Below are 12,735 nucleotides of genomic sequence, written 5' to 3' on the forward strand. Positions count from 1 at the left end.
AGTATCAGCTGTTGCTGTAAGAGGAAGATGGAGGGAGAGAGGCTGGAAAGAGAGCGTTGCCTTAACCGATTCGCTCTTTTCTAACCGCTGTGAGTTTTGCTTGGGACAAGCTCAAGGGGTAATTTGAAAAAGTGAAACGGTAAAGCGGTAAGTCAGATAAATAAATAAGGGGAAATTGTATGAAATTTGAGGAGAAACGAATGCGATGTTTTGCTCAATAAAACCGACTGAATAAATTTAATTTGTGAATAAATAGAATGCCAAACATGGTCGTATTAAAATTAACTGCTGTCCGCGATATCACGACGAAGCCAATTCAGCAGCGAATCCCGAGCACACTCGGCCTCGGCATCGAGGCAGACGAGTTGCCGGATCTCCTCCAGCCAATTGGCGATAATGTATCTTTTGATGCATGGCATCACGCTCAGTTCCCGCAGACCCTTCAGGCAGTACAGCTGCAGGCGAGGATTCGTTTCCGAGGACAAGCGACGACCCAGGTGGCAGGGGAGGACGGTGAATTCACGGCTGCGCCAAAGGGAACGCTTGCTGTGCAGTCCGTTGAGCAGAATGAGAACCACATTCTCATAGTTATCCACTTGCACCTGGGGGGAAAACACCTCGTAGATCATCTTGATGCCATCGACATTGTCAAAGCGACGCTGCCCCTCCCCGCAGCGTAGGAGAAGGGCAAAAGCTTTGCTGTTCATGTCCCAGAATTTGGGCAACCGGTTGACAATCCTCGAATGGAGCAACTCAAAGAAACCCAACTCGATGCCCTGCTCCGGTGCAACCTCCAACATGTTGCACAGATGATGCCACAAATAGACCGGATAAAAGGGCCGGCAAGGATCCTGCTTAAAAATGTCGGCCACTGATTCAAAGTTCTCAGGATCCGCCAAGACAATGCCAAGGACTAAACTAAATTAATATCAAAAATAAAGAATGATTTACAGAATCTTACCCTTTGGTTTGCTCGTCAAATTAAACAGGATCTCGGCGGCCAGATCATCCTTCAAGTATTCCTTATTCTTCAGAATCTTATAGAACTCAATTCTCAAGCATTTGCAGTTGGCAATACGCTCAGCACCAATCATATTGCGAGAGAGTATATCTAAGAAGGAGTTTACTTGATATTGATAGAGAGAAAAAGAAAATAGAGAGATACTCACTGAAGATTTTAAGATACGTTTCCACTTCGTTGTAATGTGAAGCGTGAAACTCTAATCGCATTCTCATGAAAGCATTCTTTACTCTACAATGGAAAAATTAAGGAAATGAAAATATAAATATAATCTCGAGCAAGAGATAATTTAAATAATAATAAATAATTTAAAGTTATGTAGTTTAATTATGTCATGCGGTATAAAATGAAAACTGCTTTTTGCATAATATTTAAAAAAAAAAAAATAAAACAATTACTATAACTATAAAAACGTTTTTTAAAAATCATGCTAAAACAAAGGAAGACTAATCAATTAATTATTTCATAAACTTATATTTTTGACTGATGGATATCCTTATAGCACTAAAAAAGAAGAGAAATGTAAATAAAGAGAAACATATATAAATTGTTAAAAATATAGAAAATATGATATATATAAAAATAGAAATAGTAATTGTTAAAGAAAGAAAGAAAGAGAGATAGAGATAAATATAGATTGGTTTTCTTTCAATTCTTGCTTATCAATTGTAATTTCCCAAAGAGGCTTATCATACTTGGACATTTCCATTGAACGACACCCTTAATGCTGCACTGGTTTAATGATAATACGGTTAATCGTTGAATTAAATAAATATTAAATATATATTAAATGCATATATTTTGGCTTTTTCACTGCGTAATACCATTTTAAGCAGTCTAAATTATCGTTATAAATATCTGATCATGCTGCTTTTAAGTGAGATTAATGCTTATGATAAAAGTAAAGATTCAGTTTCTTAAATACTGTAGTGTAGTTTTTTTTTAATGTTAAATATCAAATGTGTGTCTCTTTTGACAGACAGAATCCTTTAATCTTGATTTGTTTTTTTATATAATTCAATAAAAACCAAGAATAATTAAATACATACTTTCTAATTATATCCAACTCTAATATGGCACGCTGTGCATTCAACGGATTCAGCAGGAACTCTGACAATGAGACAATGGCACGCCAATGCGTCAAACTAACACTGCTGTCCATTTCCTTCAATAGTTTGGGCAAAGCGAAGTCGCCATAGGCCAACTGAGCACGATCCTCAAAGTAAGTAGAACTCGGTGGGCAGCGTTGAGGGAAGCATTTGCAAAAGTCACGAGTGTTCATTAATGTGCGCCATTCTGTGTAATAGATTCACATTATACAGTCTTGGGTTAACTTTAACTTACCCGTGTTTTGGAGACAATTAATAGAGCTGGGTTTCATAACATCTTTGATTTCATATTGCAGAAAATGATTGCGATATTTTTCCAACTGCTCCCACATTTTGATATATAATTATGACTAAAATAGTGAATATACGATTATTGCTGTGTATAAAATAATATTGGTTTAAAATTTTCAAATGTTTGAATCAGATTTTAAACTGCAACAGCCTGCTTAGATGGCGCCAATTAGAAACAGCGTTGCCAGAGTACTACAGCAGTATGGCTAACAGTGTGAATAAAATACTATAAGGTTGAGCAGTAAACAACAGAGGCGCTTTATGTTAAATATAATTCTCATTGCTACATTTAATTCAATAGATTACAAAGCTTAGTTGCATTACACTTTAAAAAGAATACATTATTATTTTTCGTATTTGCCAGCTGGTCACACTAGTGCTCCTACCACTGTTGCCAACTTAGAGATTTTGTAGACAGTTCTGGATATTTTTTGCGATTGATTGTTAGAAAAATTTAAAATTACTATTAGCCGGAAATCTGGCAACTTTAAATATATATTCAGCTTGGTTTTGCAATTAGTATTTTTTCTAAAACTATGCGAAAGTGCACGATAAAACAAATTTAGATGCTTTCCAGCCAGAAACAGCTATTTTTTCTCTATAAAGTTGGCAACAGTGGTTCGGTCATATGTTTCTGCTGCAGCGCGCTGCCGCAGCTAAAGTCGCCGTCGTTGCGTTGTCGTCGTTGACTCTAGTTTGTTTTTATCCAACTGTGCCGGTCGGCAGACTCAGACCTTTGCCGTAGACGAACGCTTTTTCAAAAACGACTGAAGTTTTGTGTGCGCGCGCAATTTTTATTTTTGTTGTCGTTTTTTTGATTCTTTATTCATTTCGTGCCGGCCCTGCACTGCATGTGTCCGTGTGTGTGAAGCTTGTGTTCTGCAGTGCCGTCTTTTAGTGTGCTTGTGTGCGTGTGTGTCTGTGTCTGCTGCAACGCAGACAACAAAAGAAATTTGCCGGTCCACCTTCGTTGCTTCCTTGCCCTTGCCCAATGCCGTTATTCGCACTGCCAAAATAACAAATCGAATTTTTTCACATATGTAGATAGTTGAAAATTTTACAACTCAACTTTCAATTTATTTGTATTCAAAGTGGACCAAAATTCAACAGAATGGCCTTAATAAGACTGGCAAGGTAAGTTAATATTGACATTTAGGATAATTATTGTTTTAACAGGTATAACTTAAAGTATACCTATATAATGACTAAATCGATAGTTTTAACAGCTTAGAGAGGTTTCAGAACTTCAATTCGAATATGCTTAGTAGTAAAAACCCAATCTCAGCTTAACATTTTTGATATACAATGTAAAAAAGTGCATAATTGAAAATATTTTACATCTCCTTCTTCCTTAACAGAGTTTAATCAAACCAGAGCTTCACTTTTTTTAAGCACTGTGGAGAGCGCAGTATTCAAAATGTCGACGACGTCATTCTCTCAGTTTCTTCTCTTTGCGTTGTCCGTGAAATGTTTACCTTAACATTTAGCATTTTTTTAGTTTAGTTTACCGCTTGCAGTGATTGTATGTTGTTGTTACTTTTTTGTTGAAACGCAATTGGCGTAACTCTTACTGAACTACTTCAATACCAATGTATGTAGTATAATCTACACTAGTCATAGCTTTTATGCAAACATTTAACTTGTTATTGTTGTCGTTCACTTTTGTCCAATTGGTCATTGCACTCTGTTGGTACAACCCTGAGATAATGCCACTGTAATACTATTTACATAAAAATTAATTGCATCAACTTTGTTGTGATTTCAAGAGCAGATGCCATTTCAACTTGCTTATCTCTTACAGCACAGTCGTCTCTTTTCCTCTTCTCTGTTAACAACTAACTTTGCCACTTTGTTGTTGTAATGTGATACTTACTACATATTTACATGGTAATGATTGCAGATCGCGTCACAATTCTTATTACGTTATATTAATTAGACAATAATAAACATTACACTTTATAGCGGTCATAATTAAATTTGAATTTGTATTGCATACATAGTCTGTAATATATGTAAATTAAAAATTCACACACGCCATTTCGCATGTTTAAATAAATTAATAGAACCAGAAAGAAGTGCTGAATAATAATAATAATTTTCTGATTAGTATTTATATTTTACAAATATTTGTATAACTTACTCTACGCCCTCTCTTTCGTAAACATTTTTAGAATGATCTTTATAGCTCATTTTATATTAAGCTCCATTCTCTTTTCTGATTTTCTAAGCTTCTTATATAGTGACGCGCCGATGCTATGTTATGTTAACATTTTAATATGTTACGCGCCTATGTTATCTTATTTTTACAGACAAAGCTAGTGAATAAGCTTTGTATTAAAATACAGATAAAAGATATATACATATATGTATAAAGAGAAAGAAAGAGGTAGAGATGGATATGAGATTAGTCAGCGCTTTCTTTGCAAGTGCAAAACAAATTGGCAAATCTATGTAACCCTATAAATAAATAGCGACACTTCAATTAGGTCCACTTGGAGTTTGTCAATCCAAAAATAAACTGGACATGTCCATTCCCAGTTTGGTTTCTTCTCTTCTCTTCTCTTTTTTTTTGTAATTGTAATTGAATGCAATTGGAAGCGAACTATTTGAGACTGTTGCGGATGCTGTGTGGAGTCAACTCTCAAGTGCAGTTGCCAAAGCGGCCAATGACAGTTTCAGGGCAATTGAAGCGAAGCTGTAAAAGTGCAGTCAGTTAGTGTATCTGTATCTGCAACTGCAACTGCCTCAGTATCTGTATCTACATATATAGCTACGTATTCAGTTTAGCTCCTAGTAGCTCTTTGGCCCCATTACGTTCTATGTTTCATTGTTGTTGTTGTGGCCTTTGAATTTACATATAAGCAAATGGTAAACTTTTAAGAATTTTTACAACTGAATGCTGATAATTTTTACAATCTGTATATATGTATGGCTGCATAATCTGCGGTGTCTATGTATTCACATTCAACACCCCATAAATAAAATAAAATATACTCTATAAAAAGCTGAGCAAATGTTTTGCCGACTTTTAATTTAATTATGACTATTTTATTAATTAAAATGCGTAGTATGCTATAAATGGCCTCATATTCTCTTTATTAAAACCTTACTACTGTTGTTGTTATTTTTGTTGTTTTTTGTTCACATATTTGTCAAACAAAGCTTTGACAAATGATCATCATTCAAATCTGATACGCATTGTTATATTCAGTCCAAATTGTCAGCGTGTCACAATAAGTCGCAATTTATTTTATAATTTTTTATGTCAAATACATTTTTTTTTTTAATATATCAGAAATGGTGCACCTAATAGATCAATGGGAAACCTTAGCTATGCACTTGTGAGTATATAACATTTTACAAATTGGACAAAAATTTTAAGTTTTCAAGTTGATAGGTAAAAAGTCTGACCAACTTGAAACTTTCATAACTTTATCAAAACTCAACCGATTCAATCGAAATGTCATTTTGATCGTGGTTTGACCACTAAATTTATTCTGCATTGAAATTTAATAAATTTTATTTAAAAAAATTATCCCTCTAGATCAAGGCTGCACGAAAATTCAAAAATTTAAATCTTAAGTTTAAACTTTTAAAAAACTTCTTATTTTAAATGCAATATATATATATATATATAGTTTTCTCCGAGTATCGTAAATTGTCGAGGGCTCAGAGTAGAAAAAAGTTGCAATAACTTACTTTAGTCTGAAACGCTCCTGGACTTGGACAGGCACATGTTATCCTCATCATGATGGTCATCATCATTGTCATCATTTTTCTGCTGCCTTTGGCAGTTGAATATATGCGTCATCATGTGACATAAAGGGAATGTGTTGGGATAATTGAATGTTAGAGAAAACGAGAAAGAAGATGAATTAATTGAATAATAACAAACATTTGAACAGAAATAACTAAATTAATTGCATTAATTAACGCTGTGACTAGAAAACAGCATTTTGCACCCTTAAAGATACATTTAATAGATAAAATTATTGTCGTTTGAATTTTAGTATAATTAATTAAATAAATATGAAAGTTCATCCCATGATTGAAAAACTCATGAGTACAATAATTAATCATCGAAGGAAACGAAATATGTATATTAAAATCTATTGTTGCACGTCGTGTTATTGCCGGCGTCTGTAAATGCTGCCAGCTGGTTGTTTGTGTTGTTTAGTTGAGTTTTGCAGTCAGGGAAATCCGGCTGAAAGCAGTTTTCACCAAACTTATCCAAAGTCAAGAGCACAGCACACAGACTAAGCAATAAATATACTATAGACGGACGTATATTCACAACTTATATGAGAGAGTGTGAGAAAGTGAGAAAGAAAGAAAGAGAGGTAACTAGAGGGTGAAATACACACAAATGCAATCGAATTTATATTAAAAAGAGATAGAAAAAGTGTAAGAGAGAGATGGAGGGATTCTTGGTTGGCAGTGGAGCGAGCAGGCGAGAAGAAGCAAACATTTGGTCTGGGAAATTTCATGCACGCGCCTTTAATTCAAGCGTTGCACGCGGCGTATGCGCAATAAAAATATAAATACTTATACAGAAGGCACTTTGATGGCATAAAAAGAGCATCTCAACCTCTCTATAATTTAAGGCTGCAATTACCAATTTCAATATCAATTGCAATTCCAAATAATGGCCAAGGACATTGAAAGCAAACTACGTGTATAATCATCCATTTGCCCCAGTGGCAATTAGCAAAACCCCAAGGTCAATTCGGATGGAACACGTGGCGGCGACTGATATCAATTGCCATAATATATCATGTACTTCTTCAATGTATTCAAATAAGTTTATAGAGACTCGAAGCTCATTGATTGGTTGAGTCAATTGCGCTATTTTTGGCAGCCCTCAAACAATTGCTGAGAAATACTGCATACCTTGCTGAATTTACATGTGTAAATGCATGTGCAAATACATATGCTCGTAAGTGTACGAGTGTAGGCAAATATTTGCTGTACATGCCTCATTTATTTGAGTACAACGTGTGTTCTTAATGTTCCATGTATATTTGCTAATTAACTTGCTTTATATTTTCTGGTACAAAGTATTGCGAATATTATGACATTGGCACTTCCACTCGAATACCCTGTACTTTAACACAAAGGGGCTATTATTTTATAATATAATTTTACATTCCAGAGTCTGTTATGTTAATTAACATCGCTGGACAAGATAGTTATGGCGCTCCAAATTCTTTCTTTTGCTTCCTTAACATATGTTAAAGGCCAACTCTCCAAACGAAATGCCTGCAACTTCTGTAGTAACTAACAGTGTTGCCTATGTTATGTTAATTAATGCGCTGTACAGAATACTGTTATCGTTATCTGTTTTTCTCATTTCTCTAATTAAAGTTGCAATGTACATATATTAGGTATTTGGCAGTCGATCAATTCAACTTTTGTTTACTCTTATTTTGAACATTGTTTATTATGCATTGACACGCTTCTAGCTTATTGAATTTACTGAGTTTCGCCGTCGTCAAACTGTCAACTACTGTGCATGCTTGTACTTGTACCTTACAGATTGTAGCTAATTGACATTGTTTTTCAGATAATCACGGGTTAGTGTCGAGCTTCTGAGCCGCCCACTTGATTGATATGACTCTAGGGGGCTTGTCTACGACACGAATGGTTATTTACTTATTTACACGAATAGAATCGAGACCTGTTGCAAATAGTAATAAATGTTAATGTTTTTGTTTAAAAATAATATAAATAAGACAGTTTACGTAAATTCGTAATTACTTTAAGAATTTTGCAAGAATTGTTGGTCTAAGCATTGACCTAAATTGGAATTGAATGTAAGGAATGTAAAGTAAAAGTGCTTATCTTCTCTTTATATTCGTTCAATTTGTAATGCTAATTGATGGCGGTTATCTTCTAAATATAGTTGCATTAACCCATTAGTGTCACTTGGAATGCTAAATCTTATCCGCTCACGCAAAGCTCACAATATCTTGAAATGTGTTTTAGAAAGAGAAAGAAATCGAGTTCATTCATCCAGCTTTTGCCTGTTTCTGTATCTGTTTCTGTTGTTGTCCGTTGGCCGTTGTCGACTGTCGCAGATACGAGTACTTGAATTGTGCTTCCGCATTTGCAGTGGACATTGTTAGTGCAAACACACACACACACACGCCAAACGAAAGTGAGAGTCGAGTCGACGTTGTTGTTGTCCATTTAATCATTGCAAATTTTATGCAATCTGTCTTTTGAGTCTTGTGTATGAATACGCCATGTGTGCTGATCTTTTTATAACGCCATTGTGCCCCAAACATACATATAGACATACATACGTGTATAAGCAGATCATGACAAGCAAGTGCATTGACTCTTGCATCTGAAATCTATGACAAATAAATATACAAATATACTAATATCTCTTCATTATTTGTCCTTGTATTTATAATTGTAATGCACCCGCCCCCAAATTAAATAGCACGCGATTTACACATTTGCAAACCAGCTGATGTATGACAATTTTGGATTGCTTGTTTCTATTTTGTTGCATTAACGCCAGTCCAAAACCGGTAAGAGCGGCGCAGCTGCCGTTGACTGGATGGACAGTCAAGTTAATGCACGTTGATTGTCTGGGTTATCTGTAGCCATTGGTTGCAATTAGTGAAAGTAACAGGCTTATACGTAACATGCACAAACATGTGTTGTTTGATTTTATCGACCAAACAAAGTGCAGTTTAAATCAAAGGCATTCAAATTTAAAAGCGCGCGCTTCAAGTTGTTGTAATAAAAATAACAGTGCTGGTAAGCGCTAAACAGAACTAGCCCGCAGTTAACAGAATTGCACTGGATACGCTTAACAGAAATACTCCACTTTTAACAGTTTTGCTCCTCACGTATTATAATGACTACCGTATAAAGAAATGCAAACGGCCAAATGGGGCCAATTTAATATTATTTAATTTCTAATTTCCAGAGTATTTTTCCAAATTTTAGCTAAAAAATTATAAAATGGCAAAAATTTGATCAAAACATGAATATAAGCTTATTTCCACGAACGAAGTCTGCCAACCCGTCTTTAAAGTGACTATTAAAACAAGTTGGCAGCACTGTCATAAGTGCAACAAAAACGAGGCAGCACATTGTTATTAATTTTTTAATTGTTAAACAACGAAAATGAGCGTAGCAACAAGCAAATTAATGCTTAAGAGCATGCCCTGCAGCATGAGCGAATTCGGCGAACTAATTCAGGAGCTGAAACTGATTACACCGCGTTCCCTCAACGCCTTTGGGCGCCGACGCATGCTGATTGAATATGCAGACGCTGCAGAGGCGCAGACGGCGCTGGAACAGTTGCTGGGCCTGAGCGACATACTGGACAAGCCGTTGCGGGTCTGCTCCTTTGGGCCACGTGACAACGATGGAGCAGAGCCCAAGATAACCAAAGCCAACAAATCCACACAAGCGGCGATTTCGCAGCAGGCAAAGGATTCGACGCCGCAGCAGGAGATCAACAAGTATGTGCAAAAGTTATACGCCTGCAATAATCAATGTGACTTTATGCAGCCACCACCGCCATATCTGCGCTATGCGTATCCGCCCATCAATGCCGACATTCTGGCCAAGATCGGAGATGCGCTTCAGAGTGACAAACGCTTCTACACGCAGGTGCTTCATCTCATGAATCGCATGAATCTGTCGCCTCCATTTGGTGCACGACCTGCCGGCTTGAATTTAAAGCCACAACTCACTCACAGCATCGCCACACAAACTGAGATGATTGCGAGCGAATCCGAAAGCGAATTGGAGAGCGATGAAGAGAGTAACAAGCAGCAGGAGCAGCTGCAACTGAAACGTCCAAGAGCTGCAATAATTCCGGAACAGTATCGTAAGCGGGCGCGTCAATTGCTTCAACAGGCAGCAAGTCGGACGACAGGCAAAGCAGTGGAAACCAAAGACAAAATGGACATGCCCACATCATCATTTGCAACTCCCAGAATTGAGTTAAAGCTGCCGTCAAGCTTGCCAACTGCCTTGGCGGTTGACAAAGAGCTGCCCGTGGAATGCATGCCCTTGGAAGAGCTGCAATTGCTTCCCGTCTACAAGAACTACAAACTAGGCGAAGCAAGCAACAAGCTCTACATCAAGAATCTGGACAAGAGCGTGACGGAGGCACAGCTGAGGGGAATCTATGCGAGATACGTTCCAGCCGATAGCCTTGATATTAAGGTTATGCAACAAGGACGCATGAAGGGACAGGCATTTGTCACATTCACACAGCTTAGCGATACGGCGGTGGTGGTGTCCCAGGCATTGGCCGAGACCAACGGGCTGCTCTGGCAACAGAAGCCCATGATTGTGTGCTATGGCAAGCAGCAGTGAGAATAGAAGGTGACCAAGTCATTCTCCATAGATAATAGGCCATTAAATAACCCACTGATCTCCAACTACAAGAACTTCAATTGTCTCCAAAGATTCCAACAGAACTGCGCTGATTTCCTATAAAAACAAATTGAGAACAGGCAAGACAAATTGCAATTTATTTCCAACGAAAATTGATTGTTTATTAATCATATGTCTAGCTGTAGAGTGTAATTTGAGATCGCAGTAGCTGCTTTGTTGGCATGTTGGAATTCCCCTCTATCGGTTTGTCAGTATACTTTTTGTCAGTCCTATAACAACAAGTAGCAAAAGATATTAACTAGTATATTTCATATATTTTCTACATAAAACAAAAAAAAAAAAAACAAAAAAGAAACATAAATATAAAGAAGAAGCGAGTGAAGATCAGCGACATTTGCGAAAGTTTGTAACATTATTTGTTTCTTTGGTTTTTGTTCTCTTTTCGACAGACAACTTGGTCTGATTGACACCTTGTACGTGGACGGCGCTGGACCAGATCCTGCCAACGAATTGGACGACATTAGCATCAACGGTGCCACCGAAGCAACAGCCACAGCCGCCACAGTTCCCCTCAAGACAAAGAAATCGCGCAAATCAAAGCAGCTGGCCATGCAACCCTACAGCTATGTGATTGCCGTTGACTTTGAGGCCACGTGCTGGGAGAAACAGGCGCCGCCCCAATGGCGAGAAGCAGAGATTATAGGTAACGAAAATAATTAATACATTTATTTTCACCTACTTTACATTGTATCTTTCTTGTTTTACGGCAGAGTTTCCAGCCGTGCTGGTTAATCTGAAGACGGGCAAGATCGAGGCCGAGTTCCACAAGTATGTGATGCCAATTGAGTCGCCACGACTGAGCACCTACTGCACAGAATTGACGGGCATAGAGCAAAAGACTGTAGACACCGGAGTGCCATTGCAAACGGCCCTGATGATGTTCCACGAATGGCTGCGCAAGGAGTTGCGCTCACGGAATCTTCTGCTGCCCAAGACGAACAAGTCAAATATACTGGGTAACTGTGCGTTTGTCACATGGACAGACTGGGACTTTGGTATCTGCCTGCACAAGGAGTGCACCCGCAAACGCATGCGAAAGGCGCCATATTTCAATCAATGGATCGATGTGCGAGCCGTTTACCGCGAGTGGTACAAGTATCGACCCTGCAACTTCAGCGATGCCCTTTCCCATGTGGGATTAGCCTTCGAAGGACGCGCACATTCAGGCATTGATGATGCCAAGAATCTGGGCGCACTTATGTGCAAGATGGTGAGAGACGGAGCGCTCTTCTCCATCACCAAGGATCTGACGCCATATCAGCAGCTCAATCCCAATTGTGTATTGTGAGAGAGAAAGAGAGAGGAGAACTCTTTCCAAAATAACATAATGAAAACAAAACAAATGCACTTAGTTACTGACTTTTAATAAATAATTAACAGACAGTCGGACAGTTCTTAAATATGAGGAGAACAGCCTGACAAAACACTTTTTGTATGGGAAATTAAATGATGATTTTGATTTTGATTTTCATTTGTTTTCTATAACCGCAATTGATAAGACTTGAAAATTGACGAATTCTTTAATTACCGCAATGCAACACAAGGCGGCATAAATATACACATGCAACATAAACATATAACAAACAATGGAGAATACACATACTTACATATAAGATATGGCCTTAGAGCATATTTTTCTACCATTCATACTTGATAATTCATAGTTATACTAAATATTTAGTCTATACCAAGTACTACGTACATATTGTACCATATGGGGAATATCATACTTATGTTAATGACTTACACAGCCTACCATTTAAGTTTAAGAGCATTACTAATAAAACGACAATAGACATACTACTTATCCGAAAATAATGAAAAACTGCAGTTGAGACTTCTTTTTCTGGCATTAATGGATCTAATTGCATCTAAATATTTAGT

At 37.3% G+C, this 12,735-nt stretch overlaps 2 protein-coding genes across 3 annotated transcripts; one reads left to right on the plus strand and one right to left on the minus strand.

The window, feature by feature from the left end:
* Window positions 1–206: 206 nt before the first annotated feature.
* LOC117784166 lies at window positions 207–2,533 on the minus strand. Its single transcript, XM_034621824.1, has 5 exons — window positions 2,366–2,533; window positions 2,071–2,317; window positions 1,170–1,252; window positions 962–1,111; window positions 207–913 (listed from the first exon to the last, which is right to left on the minus strand). The coding sequence occupies exons 1-5, from the start codon at window positions 2,460–2,462 to the stop codon at window positions 282–284; spliced, it is 1,209 nt and encodes a 402-aa protein (XP_034477715.1). The 5' UTR covers window positions 2,463–2,533; the 3' UTR covers window positions 207–281.
* Window positions 2,534–3,133: 600 nt separating this feature from the next.
* Window positions 3,134–12,670, plus strand: LOC117784936 (ERI1 exoribonuclease 2-like). Of its 2 annotated transcripts, none has more exons than XM_034622795.1 (3): window positions 3,134–3,555; window positions 11,241–11,494; window positions 11,562–12,670. In XM_034622795.1, exons 1-3 carry the CDS (start codon window positions 3,533–3,535, stop codon window positions 12,137–12,139), a joined length of 855 nt encoding a protein of 284 aa, XP_034478686.1. In that variant the 5' UTR covers window positions 3,134–3,532; the 3' UTR covers window positions 12,140–12,670. The 2 variants fall into 2 exon arrangements, with proteins under 2 accessions (XP_034478686.1, XP_034478685.1); XM_034622794.1 differs by lacking the exon at window positions 3,134–3,555 and adding an exon at window positions 9,550–9,905.
* Window positions 12,671–12,735: the final 65 nt, after the last annotated feature.

The sequence above is a fragment of the Drosophila innubila genome (genome assembly GCF_004354385.1).
Source record: "Drosophila innubila isolate TH190305 chromosome 2R unlocalized genomic scaffold, UK_Dinn_1.0 1_C_2R, whole genome shotgun sequence".
NCBI lineage: Eukaryota > Metazoa > Arthropoda > Insecta > Diptera > Drosophilidae > Drosophila > Drosophila innubila.